Source organism: Dermacentor albipictus, chromosome 2 (genome assembly GCF_038994185.2).
Source record: "Dermacentor albipictus isolate Rhodes 1998 colony chromosome 2, USDA_Dalb.pri_finalv2, whole genome shotgun sequence".
Taxonomy (NCBI): domain Eukaryota; kingdom Metazoa; phylum Arthropoda; class Arachnida; order Ixodida; family Ixodidae; genus Dermacentor; species Dermacentor albipictus.
Window position 1 is genome coordinate 108,063,243 of NC_091822.1, and position 20,689 is coordinate 108,083,931.

At 48.0% G+C, this 20,689-nt stretch overlaps 1 protein-coding gene across 7 annotated transcripts in view; it reads right to left on the reverse strand.

The window, feature by feature from the left end:
- Positions 1 to 20,689, reverse strand: part of LOC135914886 (aromatic-L-amino-acid decarboxylase-like) — a 168,429-nt gene that overhangs the window by 12,999 nt on the left and 134,741 nt on the right. For 6 of the 7 annotated variants that reach the window (XM_065447810.2, XM_065447811.1, XM_065447812.1 and 3 more), the window contains 4 exons: positions 7,515 to 7,939; positions 4,734 to 4,847; positions 657 to 708; positions 403 to 473 (listed from right to left, as the gene is read on the reverse strand). In XM_065447810.2, the coding sequence (XP_065303882.2) occupies positions 403 to 473; positions 657 to 708; positions 4,734 to 4,847; positions 7,515 to 7,939 (662 nt within the window). Of the gene's footprint in view, positions 1 to 402; positions 474 to 656; positions 709 to 4,733; positions 4,848 to 7,514; positions 7,940 to 8,067; positions 8,210 to 20,689 lie in introns of those variants that run through there. The other variant, XM_070533843.1, reaches the window with a different exon arrangement.

The window sequence follows — 20,689 nt, forward strand, 5'->3', positions numbered from 1 at the left end:
TCGATTTATAGGCATGATAACAATGAATATTCATCACATTGGATAATATATTAATGATCTTGGAGATGTTTGGAGCTTGTCCCTCCAGCCTCTCCACAATAATTGAATCGAATTGATTTCTGGGGTTTTACGTGCTGAATCCACGATTTGATTATGAAGCACGCCGTAGTGGGAGACTCCGGAATAATTTTGACCACCAGGGAATCTTTACCGTGTCCCCAATGCACGGAACACTGTCGTTTTTTTCATTTCGCCCCCATCGAAATTCGGCCGCTGCGACCGGGATTTGATCCCGCAACCTCGTGCTTAGCAGCGCAACACTATGTAGCAGCTAAGCCACCGCGGCGGGTTCCACAGCACTTGACTGTCAGGTGACGAAGCAGAAACGTTTTCCAGACGTACCTGAATAACACCTCCTCCACTGCTGTCTCCCGACAGGCAGAGAAATTCCTCGGGAAGGTTAATCATCTTTCCTGCAAATCAGAGAAAGATAAATCACTGTAACACGGCGCCTTGAAGTGAATTCTAGCGTCACACACTGCAGTTATCTAAGCTTACGAGAGACGACGATTTATGAAGCCGGCTAGTACTCAAAACAACACGTTTGCCTTTAAAACAGCGCAAGCACATGCAAGAGATGTCGATTGATGGCGTACCGATCCAGTCCAGCATGATCACCTCCAGTTCTGTGCAAGCCGGGCTGGCTGCCTGTGGAGATAGAAAGGGAAATAGAAAAGGAGGCGATAATTAACATATTAAGGTCGAGCGCATTAAACTCATCACAGTCTGAGCGAGCCGCAAACAGATCATCATTACTTATAAGAGGCCATGCGCCAGAGCTACAGTGGGTTTCGATACTTCGGGTCTGCGCTCATGCTATTGGCACAAGCACGTGCAGGCATGCACCATCGCGTCAAGTGGCTGTGTTTGTGACAGCGATGTGCGACTCCATCTTATCATCCAAGAAACCCTCGCGGAAACGAGACCGACCCAGTATTGTCCCCTATGGGTAATCACTCCGACTCCTTCAAGAAATGGTTGCTTGTACAGTACGATTAGCAAGGGTAATAAGAACTTACGAGACAGAGAGGGTTGTCGACCGGATTCGATGAACAGGGATATCATGCTTCAATAATCGAGGCAGTTTTAGCTGGGACGAGTGATAATGATCTGCTTCTTTTTCGTAACGAGGGTTCATTCTCGGCAAGGAACACAACACTTTCGGCTTTAAAGCTGCACAGTTATAGTCAAATCATAAGAAACCAACAAACAAAGACACCAAGGACAACACAGGGGAAATTACTTGTATTTACTAAGTGAAATAAAGAAATTATACATTGATGGAATTGAAAGTGGATGAAAAAACAACTTGCCACATGTGGGGAACGATCCCACATCTTCGCATTACGCGTGCGATGCTCTACCGATTGACCTACAGTGGCGCCGTCGTCCAATCCACCTTCTGGGGTGTTTATGTATTGCTTTTAAAATTAACACTGGGAGTCCTAGCCAGCGCCACCACTAACAAACCTTGGCGGAGGATGTGGAAAACCCTTTCTGCCGCATGCATCACGAGTACGTGATCTTTTTGGGTGAAGGCAACCGGTCAATAAAACTAGACGTGCTACCTGAAGGCATCAATGTTGCCGGATTCGAGACCCTCTTTATGTAATGAACGAGAAGAAAGGGGGTTAACCGAGGGGCCCAGTAGAGCATCGCACGCGTAATGCGAAGATGTGGGATCGTGCCCCCCGCCTGCGGCAAGTAGTTTTTTCCTCCACTTTCAATTCCTTTAATGTATAATCTCTTTATTTCACTTAGTGAATACAAGTAATTTCCCTTGTGTTGTCCTTGGTGCCTTTGTTTGTTGGCTTTTGATGAAAGGAGTGGGTGTGTCCTTTAAACACCATCAAATTAAAGTAAAAGAAGCACAGTTAGACAAAGTGAAGGTAATTCTTCCCTGTTATATCGGTTGCGTCCTTTATTGAAGCTGGAGCTCGACCCTTGCAGTAGAAACTTTTGCAAAGCTTTACCTTGTCGGAGACGTCCGATGGTAACGAGGTAGGTAGACGATAGGCGTACGATACGTGGAATATTGCGGCAGCCCTTACTTACTTAAATTAGGACAATTTTTCCATCGGCTAAACGAAATTTGTACGGTGTGCATTGATTGCGCTGAGATTTTTCATTTTCAACCGGATTCGATTTAGACGCAAAACAGGGCGCCCATGTGTGCAGGCAGCCACAGAAATCAATGGGCAAAGCGTCTGTAACGCCAGGGCACGCAGATTCTCAGGGGTGATCATTGATCGAGATCTCAGCTGGACCCCCCACAAGGCGGCTCCAGCTGAGGTCCTGAACCCGAATTAACGTCTAATGGCCATTTCCCACCTTTTCGAATTTCTTGTAGGGAAAGTGTGGGATAAGTCAGTACACGCGATGTTACAACTCTACAGGGCGCTATTTCTCGGGTATCTGAGGTGCAGCTTACCTGTACTGAGCAATATACCTGCGGAAGCAACATCCGCACAATCGAGAGTGCTCAGGCGCAGGCACTCAGGATTTGTCTTGGATTGCCGCGTTGCACAGCGACAGTGGAAACAATCGCGATAGCTCACCCAGTCACAGCTCATATGACACCGGAAGTGCTCGGAGCACACATCAGGCACACTGCCCGAGCCCCTTCCCACCACGTCGCCGCCTTGCCGAAAGACCGACCCAGTGCCTCCCCATTCTATGGCCTCCCTTTGCAAGAAGATATCGGCGTACCGTGGCTGCCTCTCTCGAGATTATACACCTGCCGAGAGGCTGCTATCACCACTTTGGTGTATGGCTCGCCCGCAAGTACGATTCTCAGTACCCATAATTCAAACGAAAGTAGGATTGCCATCGCCAGCTCTCAAGCAGCTATCTGTACTCATGCTGCACGAGACATACAAGAACCATCCTCACATTTACACTGATGGCTCGACAGTTGTGGACAGATATGCCAGAGCTGTGATCTTCCCCCCAAAACGCGTGAACATCCAGTTTAAAACTTCTCACCGGACAACGTTGACTGCTCTGCAGCGTGCTGCACTTCGCAGCGCACTTCGCATGATTCATGAAGATCAATTTCGCAGATGGAGCATATTCACCGATTCGAAGGCAGCCGTGCACTGTCTGATAGCCGATCTACTTCGTGGACCACAATACCAACTTGTACTGGAAATAAGGCAGCTATATCACAAGCAGAAAAGGGACATGGCATCACTTTTCAGTGGCTCCCAGACCACTGAGAAGGGACATGGCATCACTTTTCAGTGGCTCCCAGGCCACTGCGGCATCATGGGCAACGAACATATGCCGGTGAAGCTGCTAGGAGATCTCGCGAAAATGCCGTGAAAGAACCCATCCCGCTCTCAAGAACGGATGCTGCAATAAAGCTTCGCATGCTCGCGCGTGAGGCCACGCGATCCATGTGGAACACGCCAGGTGTCAGGCATACTTGGCTGCACCGCCTGAACCCATCCCTACGACTAAGCATTTCATCTGGACTATCCCGAGTTGAGACAACTGTTCTCTGTCAACTGTAGCTTGGAGCACCGTATAGGAATGCATTTGCTTGCCGCATATGAATGGCTGACAGTGCTGCCTACGGTAGCTGCGGCAGCGAGGAATCAATCAAACATATCCTCTGTCATTGTCCCCGCTACAGCTGCCAGAGACAGTCGCTCGCGACGGCGTTGGTACGCCTCGACGACCGGCTGCTTTCTGAGCAGACGATCTTAGAGTGCCGGCTGCTGCGGTCTTCACACCAGAAGGCGAAAAATGCGCTACCGAAGTTGCTCCGGCCAAGCGACCTGTTTGAACGACTGTGACACTCCTGTGCTCCATTGTGTGTGTTTTTTCTTCTTTTTTTTAATTTGTCTTTTTATGTGTGTGCGTATTTTTTCTTTATCTTTCTGTCTCCCCCTACCCCTTCCCATTGCAGGGTAGCAAGCTGGATATCTATCTACCGGTTAACATGCCTACCTTTCGCATCTCATTTATCTCTACCTCTTACACACACAAAAACAACAAAGAAAAGTAAACAGACAGGCGGAAGCCACGCAAAGCAGCCAGCAGTGCCAGCCAGCAAAAGTGCGCAGCGCGCCCCTCAGCCAAGGCAGATAAAGAAACGAAGCGTGGACAGGCTGTGTGTGTACCTTGCCACGAGCACCGGCCGAACCACGCTCCCGGCCCAGCGCGTGTAGTGGCCCTGCGTCTTGCAAGAAGCCACGCCGGCTACGACTAGTGGCCTGCGTCAAGCAGAGAAGCGGCCGCCCCTAGTCACCGGAGGGAGGGGAGGCACCTATCTCTGCCTCCTGCCTCAAGAAATGACGCGCTCCAATGGATTCCGCAAGGTGAAAGTAACCAACTGTGGCGCAACATTCTCGTATGATGAAGGTAGCAAGCACGTTTTGCATCGCATGCGAACCCGGAGTGGGCAAGTATCCCTTGGACGACCTTCCACGGAATCGCCGCAAACTACGCATGCGCTGAGCGAGAGACGTCGCAGTTTTCACTTCTACAAGTGGGTGTTCCATTCACACGTCATGACCAGTTTGTGTTCTTCGGCGAAGCGCACTAACGAAATCCGCTGTTTCGCAAGGTTTACCAGCGCAACAACGTCTGAACATTCACAAGAGGCGGTGACGGAGGGTATATACTCCACGCAAGAGAAGCCGCACCGTAGTCACGTGTGTACTCACCCAGGAGAACCCGACGCAGCCGATGCCATCAGAGAGCATGTCCGCCAGGATAGAAGGGTAGGAATTCCCAGCGGGGAAGTAGGCATGAAAGTGGGGGTGCTGCCAATGGGTCACCTGCGCGGACGATAATTTGTCACTACTGAAATAGTTCCAGCAAGCAAACCGCACTGGACTACGTCGCCGGCTTAGAAATATCAATAACCGAAGAAATGCTTTTTTTTTTCGCTGCTAGCATTCCAAAAGCCATACGCGCGCCGCGTATTCCTTTGTCTAAATTTAATATGCCATCAGAGAACAATTTATGCATCTTCGCCTACTGTTCTAACCTTTACAATTGATGCCAGGACGAATGTGAACTACCAGCTTGTATTTTATGGCAAGCATGCACGCCTAATCTTTTTGGTTCATTGCACGTATTTAAGTGTGCCACTGTCAGCCCTGCCCCATAACGGAGCAATGAGTTAAAGAAAGTACTGCTTAACTTCCTAGTTTTTGCTAAATACAGGGACTTGGCTTCATTCTAATAACGTGAAAATACGGTATCGCTATTACCGTTTGTTTGTTTTCACCGAAATATCGCCAGTCCATTTTTTTTGTCCACATCGTTCATAAAACATTTGAATTTTTGCCTGCCTAGTTCATCGGTAAATACTGAAGAAAAAAAAAGAAGCCACCGTTGTATGCGCCCTTCGTCATCGGAGGAGCAAGCTGATGCCGGACGCCTGGCTTCATCACCACCTACAAGTCCGGACAAACGAGGCAAGTAACTCTGCCAAGCGTTTTGTTGAATGATGACGACCAGAACGTGAAATTTTGATAGGTAGTTTGGCCGAAAACAAGGTAACGGTAAGCGCAAAATATAAGTTTCAGATTGTTATAAAGTAAGAACGCAGGTCACCTGCAGTGCTTTCGTTTCAAGAGATTTAGCGTGACTTTGGACTTGAGTGCGTAAGGCGAGGGTAAACGTGCGCAGACAAAATCAAATGAGCACTCGTATAAGTACTGATTTCTTCTGAACTAAATAAATGTGGTACGTTTTTCATTCCTTTGTGCTTCACTATGTGTATGTTGTTTACCTGTTCACATTTCCTTGCATTCCACAAGCGATGGTTTTTACATTCGCGCTAGAATCGAAGTTTTACTATTTTGTATGATGCTCTCCTACTGATAACAACCGCTGTCGCGCTGCCATTGATTGTCTAAGGGCACAGGGATCCCGTCACACTTGTCTAATGACAAAGCTTTTCGTCACTGTTTTTTTGCTTTTACGATGTATGAAGTGTAAAAATAAAATTATTACAATGTTGAAACACAAAGATAAACATATTATTGGCGGATCCCATGTTCGTAATTGTATTTTTGCCCAACGTGCCGACAAGAACATTGAAACATCTCGTGCGAGTGAAATACCCATTGGAATGCCAAGGTACCCAGAGGTAACTTACAAGATGCCGCGCAAGAAGTGGAATGGGTCTTACATTGGCGAAAGCAGAAAGTTTTAAGAGATTCAGCAACGTTAGAATGTCAATCAATCAATCAATCAATCAATCAATCAATCAATCAATCAATCAATCAATCAATCAATCAATCAATCAATCAATCAATCAATCAATCAATCAATCAATCTTTATCCAGAAAATATGGATGAACTTCAGGGCTAAAAGCCACTCGGCATCTTGAGACCGTTACAGTGGCAGAATGCGACGTTCCTTCCAGAGTTATACAGGCGGGAAAATGAAAGCAAACATGCCGCAATTACAATGGACAAGGCGTGCTCGAGCACGTTGGTGAGACATCATGTAAACACTAACCACAACACTGATTTATCCCACTACTGTTATCTTAACAGAGGAAGGTCTATCTTAACGTCGTGCCTATGAGTCAATATTTAACCAGTCGACCGCATACGCGATAAACAGGAGGTGGCGTAATGTTACCCATACATATACTCGCACATTATTTGTTTTGCTTTCTTAATGTGAATACATGCTTGACATTCTCAGAGTAGTTTCTTGCCGTCTTAGAGGCCTATGCCGAAGATAGTGCGGCGTTTCTTTTTTAAAGGTGGGCCTATTCTCCCATTCTTTTAAGGCGAATAGCATTCTTAGCACTGTCGGACCAGTTTTCCTTCTGTCTATGTCTAACCGTTTTCGTAGGTCGATCCCGAAGATTGCGCAGTCTAAACATGTGGTCCTAACCTCGTTCACAACGCTCCTAAAAAAAAAAATCCTCTAATTTTTCTATGTATTTATTTAGGCTGAAAAGAATGCTGTTTCCACGCATCATGGCCGACGTCTAGGTTGGGTCGCCCCTCTCCCCTGCAATGGGGAGGAGGGACCATTTTGCGAAATTGAATAAAGTTTGTTCCTCCACGTCTCGCACTGGGACAGTCATCGTAGATTAGGTATGCCTGAATTTCTTGCACAATAGACACGGAGTGATGCGGAAACGTCAGCTCTGTGGTTACTTCTTTTTTTTCAATTCGAGGCGAGTGTTGGTTCTATATTTACCGCCCCTATTTCTGGACACCGAGCAGGGCTCACTAGAGTGGCTGTAATTCACATGCGGCCATATCACGAGAAGCGAAACAGAGAAAGACTTCCATGAAAGCTCATCCGACCGTGCTGTCTCACAAAGTACCCAAGGCGACTCGCCTAAAGTTTTCGTCAGGTCTATACGCCCCCGTCATTCCGCCGCGTCCGATGCCCTTCTTCGTGCAAAAGCCTTCGGCCCACTACTCCAAAACTTAAACTGCGCGAGGAACTGCATCGTCAGGCGTACTCCGGGCATGATGAAGCGCTCCACGTCGGCCATGATGTTGTCCCAGTCCTCGGGCTGTTCGGGCGCCTTGTCCGGCAGCAGCTCCTTGAGGTAGCCCGGCTCGCACTGCGGGGTCACGCGCCGGTCGCCGATGGTCTCCATGTAGCGCGCGATGTACTCGACCATCTCGCGGCCGCGCTGGCGGAACTCGACCGAGTCCATACCGCGCGACGACGGGCCGCGCCGCCGCTGCTCGGCCGACGAGACCGGCGGCGGCGGCGGCGGGAACTCGTCCTCCTGCGCTACGCATGGCTCGTACGCGCGAAGGCCCGACTCGTCCTCGCCTCGCTCAGCCTCGAGCGAGTCCTTGATCTCGTGCTGAGGCGCCGGGTGCTCCGGGCCGGCGCTCGCACTCGCCGCCTCCTCCGCTGCTCGGCTCCGCGCCGCTGCGGAGGGGAAAAAAAGGGGGTGGTTGGGTGCCGAAACTCACTTTTGGGACGGTTGCTTTTGACAGGGGTCGCAAAGTGCGCCGGAGAACACGCAGCGCGGGGGAGGCAGCGGAACTACCACGTACTGCTAATGGTGAAGCAACGCGAAATGCGTGCACGAAGGGAAGACGTAAGACGCACGCAGGCGCTGCATGTCTCACGTGTTCTATTTATACCGTTCTTAATGCAGAACCAAACTGCCCAAGCTTCCATTTTGGCCATGCATTTCGTTTCGCTGTTAGAACTTCTCGGGACTATCTCACTGTCTTTCATGGCCTGGCGCTGACTGAATAGTTCGTTTTACATCTCAAAGCTAGGCCGCTATCTTGTACACGTTCGAAAAGCCAACGTTCAATTTCGCCTCATGCGATTGGACTAGATTGGCCTAGGCCGCGATATCGGCGCAGCCTGGACAATCGCGCGAGGCGAAATCGAACGTCGGCTTTTCGAACGTGTACAAAATAGCGGCCCCACATCACTGCCAATAGTCAAAAGGACATACTTAAATAGTTCGACAATGTTGTCAAATACAGAAACGGTCCCTCCCCATGCATGCAAAAGGTCTCGTCCCTTCGCTGCGGCGTTTAAGGTGCCGTGCTTTAAGCTGCTAACGCTGCTTTTCGGGTGCATTTTGGCAATTTTATATGTTAATTTGGCCATGAGCATTCGTAAAGTTCAGTCGAGTCGAAGTAAATTCCGGCGAGCGCAACGCTAATCGACAAGAGCTTACGTTTTCTAGGGACGAAAGCGCTGGGCTTTAATTTTTGAGACAGGCTGTACAAGTATTCACAAACGTTCTCAGAATGCGGAAGCCGCTAATAAGCTCAAATACCTTTAGGCATGCGGCTTCTAAGTGACGGGAGCGTTCGGCACTTGAGCACGCCTGCATAGTTCACTTATTGACTTCGAGCTGCGTGCTTAGGCCGTGAAGTGTTTGGTCACTTGAGCATTTCGAGAACTGTAGCTGGCATCGGCGCGCTAGCAAGAAAAATAAACCATGAATTGACTTTCAATGGCATCAGCAAGCTAGTTCGTCCTGATTTACGGAAGCAACAACAGGAGAACCAGTATTTTTTTTCGAAATGCAGAAGCTTTGAATTAATTTTAACGCATCGATATTGCAAATTTGTAATCGATAAAAAGCACTGCAGTTAGCCGTTTTGGGGGATATTTCCCTGTACCCCAACTTAGCTAACGTCCACCGAAATCTTAGCAGACTGATGTTATCAAATTTTGCATCCTAGCAACACGGCAGTCGGAGGTGGATGTAAACACGTCACCATACCATGCGGCCAGAAGCAAGGTGACAGTGCCGCTGAACCATCTTTGCGGTCGGCGGGTGAACTGACTCGTCAAAGTGTGGGCATCGTTGATGAGCGAATTGTGAAGTGATTGTATCTTGAAGACAGCACCTGAAGCTTGTCGAACTGAGATTTCTTGACGGTAAAACCAAAGCACATTTTAATATCTCGCTTTGTAATCGTGTGTTCGGTGCTTCGTTCTTTGCGCCGCTGTATGCCTTATAGTTGCTTAAGTGCGAGGATAAAGAGTAAACGCAGTAAGACGACAAGATGAGATTACGATGCACCGCGGAGGGCAGGAGAATAAAGTAAACGCGCAACTACAGTCTGACTGGCATGCCGACGGCTTAACGCAAGTAATTACGTCACAGCGCCGAAGCGCTGTTTCAGAAATAGTTCAACTCGCTTGAAGATTGCGTGCGGGAAAGAAAATATAAATTGGTGACACATGAGGTGTTAACCGCCAGTAAACTTTACACTTTTCATGTTCTGCGGAAGACACACATGACAGACTACCAGGAAAAGTGGCTTATGGAAAACAGTGTCTGCTCAGAGGGTGTACGGGTCATCCCACACACTGTTTTGTCCCATCTCTCACGCTGGTTTGCTCGATAAGTGGGTCTTGCTTAGCCTTGATAAAGACCACTACATGCGTACCTAAATGTGGCCACAGTTCGCACAGGCGACTTTCTTTTCTCTAGACCTCAGAGAGAGAGAGAGCAAGGACAAGGAAGGCAGGGATGTCAACCAGATGAGCACCCGGTTTGCTTCCCTACACTGGGGATGGGGAAAGGGGAATAGAAAGAGGAAGAAAGGGAGCGAGTAATCATTGAGTGCGTGTGGGAGGATGCACAGGGCCACTATCTCTACATAGCATCTCTACATTGGACAGTTAGATGAGCCGAAATATTCAAAGGCAAGTGCAGGTTATCTGATGTATCGCAAGTAGGTAACGCAACAGCGTGCAGTGAGTTTGGAAAAGCTGCTGGCCATCACATGCACGCTCATTTTGGTCGGTGACATTTCGAAAAAGCTGTGCGCTCTCTTGTTTTAATTTTGCGTAGAGTGGTCCTTCAACCGCAGAGTTGCCAGAATTAGCTTAGAGTGCCGACAGACACGCGTGTTTCTCCACGCAGTCCTTCGCACTCCTCAAATGAGTAACATGGTTCTTGTAATCGCAGGGTTCATTCTCTCCCAATTTCCTCTCTCCATTCCCTCTTTTCCTTACCGCGTGTACAGGGTAGTAAACATGTCGCTCGTCTGGTAGACTTTCCTGCCTTTCCTCTCTTCTCGCTTTCTCTCCTCCTCTCTTTTGTAACCACAACGACTCCCATGCTCTTCTGTCGTCAACATGAGTGAATTATGACGCAAGAATTGGCCTGCGACGTTGTCAATAATATTCATACAATTCAGACACAGTCTGACGTGTGCTTGCACAGCGGCGTGCGTCCTTTGTGCGTTTCACTGCCACCGCTGCTGAAATGAAGGTAACACTGAAATACACAAGCGGAACACAACAAAAGAGCAGAATGTTAATCTCTTCGAATCTGAGCGATAACAGAAAATTTGAGACTTTATTGCACCGTGTGCGGCTGGGTACAGCACATACGTGGAATTTTTTGTGCAGGATAAAAAAAACTCAAAGACTGTAGTGCATTTGTGGCCACGTAGACGAAGATGAGCAGTCAACTACAAAAGTTTGCGGACCACAAGATCTCGTAAAACGTTTAATTTCCGAGTAGACTGTAACAATAGCCAGTTCGCATATACTATAGCAGCAGCTGGAAATACCAACACCAATGCTCCGTTGTGAGGCTGCTGAGATATCGAGCGCTTTCTCATATTCTTTGGTCCGTAAAATTTTGTGGGCGAGTGTACACACCCTCCTTTTCGAGTGCTTAAAACCGGAAACCGCACAGCTGAGGACAGCTTTGAAGACACTAAGTCGTAGACCATTCACTGTGAGAACAAAAAAAAAAAAAAAAGAAACTTGGCCGATGGCCAACAACGGGGTTGCGGAAGAAAATATGCTGGAAATTTTCCTAGAAAGTACGAATATCGTATGTTTATAGTAAATATTCATGTCATGTATCATGAAAGCTTATGGGATGCACATGCACTGTTATTCGTGATATGCTGTGTTATTATGCCCCGCTTATCTGCAAAACTGAACAGCTTGTGTTTCGCGGACAACTTCAAGTACTGTTATGCCTTTCTTGAACTGTGCTTGTTTATGCATGTATTTATATGTTAGTGCGTGTCCCTGTACTATCTTCTGTGGCTTCATGGACTATAGGGCAGAACTTTCTATGCGTTCGCGCTGCTAAAGTGCATTCAGTGTACATGGGAATTTCGTTTTGTTTTCCATGCGAAGACGAGTAGCCTGTGCCACATAAAAGCGCCAACCTCTCCTACGTCGCAAAAAAATGCTCGAGAAAAAAAAAGGCTTTCTAGATGCACACAGAGACAAAACGCTTCACCGTACCAAGCCTGATCCTTCAAAGCCGCCCGGTACATCATATTTGCCTAAGTTCTAGAGATAACGCTCTCCTGCTCACAAGTAGTGGCTAGAAAGGAGCTCACGGCTGCGCAGTGCAAACAGGGGCCGAATCTTATAACGGTTCGGTTGGGGAACCGTTCCTTTGGCCTCACTTGATTGGCCAAAATTTTTATTACGTCACAGGTCGTCAGAGGCAGCGGGGCGGTATCGCAATTTTCGAATACGTCACGCATCTGTCAATCATCTTCAAAGCGAACCGGTCGTAAGAACCGGCGAAGGGGTAGTCCGCTTTGGGTTCCGTTGCTGTGGCTTGGCTTTGGCTTGTGACCCTGGCCGCGCGCGCCGGTCGCGCGACCCCGGAGACACGCGGGCGTCGCGCGCGCGTGCGTTGGTTGCTTCGGAGGCTATTACTTGCCTTCGTCGTCTGCTTGGCGTTGCTCTTTCGGTATCGACCACGGATGGAAGCGCGATACGCGTTCGAAGAAGTGACGGATAATGAGTTGCACCGCCCTTCCTGGCTTTCTAAGTAAACCTTTTGCAGGCTACGCTATCAAATGTAGGGGACTCAGGTGCAAGCGTACGAGTGGCCATTCCACGCAGAGGAAGGAATATGGCCTGCAGCTCCCAGAGGTCGGTCGGACGTGAAGCATTCATCGGAATGACCTAGAACTCTGCTGCCGACACCGTCCACAAAGTTGCTCTCGCAATTACTGTGTTGGCCGGTTGAAGGGCTGGGTCAGCTTTCCCGTGACCTCAGCTTCAAAGCCAATGCCAAGGAGATATTTGCATGGTGAGATCGAATTCTCAGTGCTATCGCCAGCGTGAATAGCTTGCAGATCGCCGTTCAGCAGTCAGAAGGGTTCAACCTAGGCTGGTTCAGCACTTCCATCGTTCGGCTGATAAAACTATACAGTCAGGACGGGAAGATATTGTGGAGATCTCTTATTTGGCTGCCTTTTTTTCTCTGGTTCGGGAGTGCCGCACTTTGTTACTCAATTTTACGGCACAGCGCGCACAGTAAGCACCACACTATTTGATTTGACTTCGCGCAGGCAATGCAGGGCCCGTGTATCGTAATGTTCGATTTCAAGTTCCATTGCTTTTATCACGCGACGCGCCGTGGGGCTTATCGCAGGGACAGCGGCAGCGCGGCTGCGAGCGAGTCATGTCCGAGCCGATGACGAAGGGCGAAAAAAGATGGAAAATTGATATAGTCGGCTGTCCCTAAGAACCAGTTCACGGTTTTGTCGCGCTCGCTACTTGAGAAGTGCCGGCAGTGCGTTCCTGTTGCGTGCATCCTGCGAGCTCCTGGTAGCAGACGACATAGCGCTGCGCTCTGCCAACTCATTTACGCTTGCGATACCGCCTGTCGGCTGAGAATAAAAAAGAATGACATTAATAAATTACTTCTGCATTGCGTAAACGCCCGGCACCACACGTTTATACTTCAGAACTTGGCGTATAATATTAAATTTATATTTCACATTTATTTAGCAAGCGGAAACATTCTGCAATTCCTCGATTAGCTCGTCATATAATGACGTACGCTTTAGAGGTGGCACCCTCTCATCTATTGGTCGCGTCCTCCCCTTCTTCCACCGCCGGCTTGGGAGTGGCACATATAGTGACGTAAGCGGCGAAGCGAACGGTTCGTATTCCGAACCGTTATAAAATTCGGCCCCAGGTAATGAAAGCTACTCTTCAGAACGCAGGCAAGAAGGCAAGGGCTGCGGGTACAGACCGGACGCATATGGCGGTCCGACTGGGAGGGCGTATCGCACGGGTGCTTGAGGACGCGGATCTGCCGAATACACGCGACCCGATGTTGTTATTCGCAAAGTTCATTCGCTCGAGTCAGGCTGAACGGAGCTAACAAAAGCTGAAGGGCCACTCAAGAAAATCCCCAGTCAGAGGCGCAAAGCGCCTCTGATTGACTCGACGACGAGAACCAAAGTAAAGGGAACAATTCTTTGCTACGAGTAATCAGGCGATTTCTTTCTGTCGATTTTTCCCTATACAGGTGAAAGAAAGAAAGAAAGAAATGCTCGAATTGCACGCTATTTTTGTGATGTGCTAGCATGGCACCCCGTGCAGAGTCGCTGTAAACTTCATGTCGAATTTCTCTTGCAGTATCCACAAAAAAATTATGGGGTTTTACGTGCCAAAACCACTTTCTGATTATGAGGCGCGCCGTAGTGGAGGACTCCGGAAATTTCGACCACCTGGGGTTCTTTAACGTGCACCTAAATCTAAGTACACGGGTGTTTTCGCATTTCGCCCCCATCGAAATGCGGCCGCCGTGGCCGGGATTCAATCCCGCGACCTCGTGCTCAGCAGCCTAACACCATAGCCACTGAGCAACCGCGGCGGGTAGCAATATCCACAGTATTGTATGCACCGAAAGTCAAGGAACTGCAAGAGAAAGCGCCGGAAATTCAACAATCGTTCACACTCTTCTGTTCAAACTTCATCGAACGCGCAGTGCAGCGGAATTCGCCTATAGGCTCGATGCCCGAAGGGTTGTTGACTGAAGACGCTGTCGTAGCCGATAAGAACGTTGCTTTCGATACGTGCAACTTGGGGCACGGTGCCTTGGCACGGAAACCCTGACAAGTAAACAGACTCCTATAACAGCAGAGAAAGAGTGGCCAATGTTGACGCGGCGTCGGGCAAATATGGCACAGTACATATATCACCTGCTTCTTGGATCGCGGTCTCTCAGCACGGAGAAGGCAACATTAAACAGAACAAAAGCATTGACAAGTTACAAGAGCAGGCAAGGTTTTTTGAAACGGGGGCCTCCAATTTATTGTAATTTAAAGGACCTTGCAAGACCTCAAGCCAGAATCCGCCGCATGAGCGCTTGTGTGTTTAACGCGACAGCGTTAACGAGCTCGTGCGGCAGGAAATTTGGTATTGGCGTCGGACGTAGTTTGGGTTAAAAAAAAAAGATATACCCAGGCCCTTCATGTGGCACAAGAAACTTACTGAACTAGTTGTATTTCTCAAGCTAAAATGCGTAGAAAAATCCTAAAGTACGACTTACACAAAACATACAGAAATGATAGCTCTCGGATTGTGATTTGATCATACGAGAAAACATATGTCTGGTACGCGAAAACTCAAACAAATCCCTTTTCCCGCGTTTCTACAATTCAGTGACCGCCAACGGCGTCTCCACGTAGCGGCGCGCCCGCTTCCTTGAAACACTTCCAGATGGCGCTCGCCTCCACCGCATCGCGCATAGCAAGAGCTTGGTGGCGCAACCCACCGCCCCGTTCCAAAGGGGACGTTCATAACATCCATCCATCCATCCATCCATCCATCCATCCATCCATCCATCGCGGCCCACGCAAGAGGCGGCGTTTTTACCAAAAGCCCGCCTTCGTTCATAGAAATCGCCGCGAACGTTTCCCGCTCAGCGGTTACATACGCCGCAGTTGCCGGGAAGCGTGGGAAGCAGTCAGGAATCTTTGAATGCAATCGGGTGTTCCACTCTTAAAGGCGAAGCTTAAGCATCCTCCAAAAAGCGCGTCGAAGAGGTGGCGTCATACTACGGGGAATGGAAGTGCTGTGGCGTTCCTCTATTGGGCAGGCGATGAATAGTCTTGTTCAATATATGCGGTAAAAAAAAAAAAAACTGGTGACGGAGCACTGGTTCCTTCGCTTTCCCCGCTAAATTAGTAATATCAAAAGCTAAAGTATGATAATGTTACGTTGTGTGTGTCGCTGCGCTTGTCCGCGCGCGCGCCCCTACTGCACCCAGCAGTTGCCACGGAGTGATATTGAAAAGAAAACGTTTCCAATCGCCAGTTTCACAATCGAGCTCTTCTCCACTGCGTGTCTTTAGGTGCTGATAAGGCCTTCCCTGACTTCTCTGCAGCAGTGCAACTCAAATTCATTCTGATATCGACCCCGAGAGATATGGATGGCCGAATAATTCCACTTAAGCAGGAGAGCCCGTGTCGCCACTTACAATGCAAGAGGGGCGAAACTTTTCCGCCGGTACGAGTCTGCCGCAGCCACCAAAGAGGACAGTGCCTGACACAACCGTCTGTGTTGTACAATACCGCAGCCACTTCCTGTGGTTGGTGCGACTGCGTGAGTGGCGCGATAAGGCTCGAACGCCGTGTCCATCCCGATAAGTGCGACCGAGATATTTCTGTTCTCACATATTCATGGAAGTGCAGTCGTCTGAGAACACTTTCTCCGGTAACTGCCCTAGCGCAGATACCGGCAGAGGTTCTTCCCCGGCTTGCAGGCCTTTTTCTAGCAGGGTTTTTTAGCTGTCGTTGTTCCTTACGAACATTATCTTCATAAGCGCCTACTACTACTGTGGTGAAGATTACGCCTGTCTTAGCAGTTCCTTCGGCTCGACATGGGAATTTATAGCTTGACATCGACTTCCTAAACAACGCTGAGCCACATGACTGCGGTCGACACGGCACAACGTTCAGAAAACGAAACGTAATCACAGCGCATCGCGGTAAGCCGTATATCATGCGCTGTTACACGACTGTGTGATGAGACGTCGTCACGCGAGCATTTCCGGCACAAGATTTTGTTACGCAAGTTGAACCCCCTGACTCATTGAACCGATGATCTGGGGATCATGTTCAGAATGTACTTAGCCATACTTTACTTTTCAGCCTATTGTATAGAGATTGTGCACGTAGTTTCGTCAGCCACAGTGAAACATCTAGTCTCGTATTTAGGCACCAATTGCAGCCCTCGTCATCATCTAGCAGAAACGAAGGTATTCTTGTCGGTCATGGCTCAACTGATTACAGCTGCTGTCCTTAGTTTGTTTACTATTCACTAGCACTGGCCGGACAACTTGAGAATGTCCTATTGGCCATCGCTTCACTGATTACAGCTGCTGTCCTTAGTTTGTTTACCACTCACTAGCACTGGCCGGACAACTTGAGAATGTCCTATTGGCCATCGCTTCACTGATTACAGCTGCTGTCCTTAGTTTGTTTACTACTCACGAGCATCATCGTCATCATCAGCCTGGTTACGCCCACTGCAGGGCAAAGGCCTCTCCCATACTTCTCCAACAACCCCGGTCATGTACTAATTGTGGCCATGTCGTCCCTGCAACATGGCCTCCTATATGAACCTCCTATATGGCCTCCTGCAACCTCCTATATGAACACTCACGAGCAATGGCCAGACTACTTGAGAATGCGGCACATCTACAGAACTATAGGCTAGTAACTGATAGTGTCGCAGTGCTCCAACAGCTTCCATGCAACTCGCCTTTCACGGCCGCACGTTCCACCTCACGAGGCTTCACGTGGGATACTTGGCCGCACTTGGCCTGAACTCCCAGATAAGCTCCAATAAGCCTGTGCGCCAAGTGGTATGGCCTCGCCAGGACGACTGACGCTGCCATGGGGAACCTCGAGTGCGCCAAGCATCGCCAGCGTTCTGCTCTACACATGCGGGCTGCAGGAGAGCCACCCTATAGCGCCACTGGCTTCTGCACAAGCGTGACACGAGCGGTCCTCCAATTCACGCCATTGTCAGCAGCTTGAGGAATGCGGTGGCGTATTGGTGGCGAAGGCGCTCGTAATAAGGAGAGCTCGAGTCTGGGGAAATGTTTCCGGAATCGTTGTCCGCGTATCTTACGCAATTGTATCTGCTGAGCCAAAAGCGCTACCGCGCCGCATACCTTCTTGACAGGGTCAGAAGCATCGAAGACGAAGCGCAATAGTACAGCAAAATGATGTTGTGCACAAAATTCTTGAGTACCTCTTCAGACGGTGGTGTTGAGTTCGAGTGTGCGATGGACAAACATACCGATAACTTTCGAAAGTCGTCATAGTTATTCGTACTGCGCCTAACTGGTGTGAAGAGCATTTGAGGTTGTCGCTTGAAAACAGTGAAACTGTCCTTGCAGAGCGGTGTCTATATAGAAAGCGGCTTACGCGAGCCTGGACGCAAAAGATGTACAAAGGTTCCAAGAGTAAGCCTTTTCTGAGTGTTCATTTATTATAAATTGTGCGGGAGATCTCACTGGACCCGACAGCCAAGCAATCTTGACAAGTGTTTATATTTAAGACAAAACTTTTACTGCCTCATTTTGATTGCCTACCTGCCTGTATAATAATAATAATAATAATAATAATAATAATAATAATAATAATAATAATAATAATAATAATAATAATAATAATAATAATAATAATAATAATAATAATAATAATATAATTCCTTTATTACGTTTAGAAAACATGACATTCATCAGGCCTGCCAAACCGGCAATGAGCTTCAATAGCATAGCGTGACAGGCAACATACAAACTGTTACAGAAATAGAGATAACGAAAAGAAGACTCAATAAAGTTTGGACAAAAAATGTTCGACCTTTACGATACTCCCTAATGTGAAATTTGAGCGCAGCTGTATACGTGTTTCCATTTCGCTATATACTGTGGTAAAGAATTTCAGACCGAAAGCAGCGCACCGACTGGCAGTGGGCCAGTACCGTCAGTGCCTTCGTAGAAGGAGGGACAGTATGGGAACGCTGGCATGATGAGCGGCAGTGCAGCCAGCTGTGGAAGAAAAAGACGGGGGACGCTTAAGCTGCGCCTTTAGGAGTGCAACGCGATAGCATTCAAAGATACCTCACTGCTTCTCACGCTTCCCGGCAACTGGATCTTATGTAACCATAATGTTTACAGGGAAACGCTGGTCGCGAACGCTATGCACGAAGGGGGGCTTTCTGGTAGAAACGCGGTCTACTGCGCGGGCCGCGATCCAGCCGAAGCGAGCGCCATCTGGAGCTATTACAAGGAACTGGGCGCACCGCTCCGTGGCCGGTCTATGTATGGTATAAACGCTGGAAAGGCGTTTATTTGAGTTTTCGCGCAGCAGCATTGTCTTTTCTCGCACAGTCAAATTACAATCCGACGCTATCATGTCTGTAGTTTAATATGTGCGTTAGTCGTACTTTACGATTTTTCTACGTAATTTAGCTTGAGACATTCTATTATTTAGCTTGAGACATAGCGCCTTGCGCCACAACTAAAAAACTCCACGATGGTATAATCTGTACAACTATATACCAAGTAGCAGTGAGCGAAATTCTGGCTTACAAGGAGGGCCTGGGTATGGGTGGTTCAAAAATGCTTTTGCCAGAACGACGTCCGACACCCGCTTCTGGATATATATATATATATATATATATATATATATATATATATATATATATATATATATATATATATATATATATATATATATATATATATATATATATATATATATATATAGTAGGCAAAGAGGGATTCTTCAGGCTACCTTTCAAACGTAAAGAACTTGAGTGGTGCTACAAGGTAAACAGAACAAGTATTTAATTTCGACAGTTTCGATCGGTGGACCGATCTTCGTCAGGGTTTACATAAAAATGGCAGTTCGGCCATGGTAGGGAAGACACCAGACCGGGTACCCGGTCGTTCTTACATACATCAAACCGAGAGGAACAGTTGTGACAGTGATTGATTTTCGGCGCCTTGGCAGATTTACAGCGGCCTTTGGCAGCTATGCAGGGCAAGAGGAAGGCGGAGTCACATGTATGTAGAGCAAAGAGGTAAGTGAGAAAAAAAAAGAAAAAAAAGGAAAAAGGAAGAAAGAAAGAAAACGGAAAGAAAAAGAAAAAAGCACACAGGAGGAGGGAGACGTAAGACGGAGAGGGAGGGGGGCGGGAAGTAGCGGCAGCTAGGTTCCCGTGCACCCGAGGCAAAGAGGGAGAAAGCGGTCGCTCCGCAGCTCCAGTGCGTGGGCTGCCGTTGTAGCGGGAGCGGGTGGTGGGGGGCACAATAGAGAAGGGGCCCAGAAGGAAGACAGAAGAGCGGCAACTTGTAGAAAGAAACACAGTGTCACAGTACAAATATACAAGGCACGGCCCGTTCCGGCAGCTTTGTGGTCCAGCTATGGTGCGAAAACAAGAAAAAAATAGTTCCAAAGAAGAATATATGCATGGGATTCGCAAAGCAAGTGCGCCCATGGGCTTAGATTTAGGGAGTCGAGTTAAATAGCCTCCTTGTGGTCCAGTTTTTTGGTGTATATATATATATATATATATATATATATATATATATATATATATATATATATATATATATATATATGTACACCGTTACGCACATTATACGCATCATTAAAATACATGTACACATATATACAGACATATATGTCTTGTGAAGCACATTGGACGCGTAGACATTTAAAAAGGATTATGGGGCTTTACGTGCCAAAACACCCGATCTGATTATGAGGCACGCCGTAGTGGGGAGTTCCGGATTGTTTTGACCACCTGGGGTCCTTTAAAGCGCGCCTAAATCTAAGAACACGTGTGTCTTAGCATTTCGCTCCATAAAAATGCACCGCCGTGGCCCGGATTTGATCCCGCGACCTCGTGCTTATAGCAGCGCAACGCCAAAGGCACGGAGCAGCCAGGCTGGGTGGCACGCACTTGTCACCGTACCACCAAGTTTGCGTGGTGCATTAAAAGAGAATAGGTGATTTTAAACAACGAACTAAGTTACCGCCCGACTGGCCCGCTCGAGGCACTTTGCGGGTATTCGTGGCCTACTTTCAGCTTGGAAAAACACCTTTACATAGCACTTACCGAGCAATTGAAAAAGCTGTGTCGGGAGTTTTTCGTGTTGCTCTACAACTTTCTCGTTGACACTTTTAATCTAATTATACCATTAGAGAAGGTGATTAACTAATTAAGCATTATCGTGCAATTAGGCGAAATGCATAAAAATAACCCGTGTATCTACAAGCGACGGCAAACAACATTACTTTGGCTCTGTCCAGCTACGTGGCATTTGCATATCTCTAAAGCTTGGCTCAAGTTACGTGGGACGCACTTTAGACGATCGAGTGATGGCTT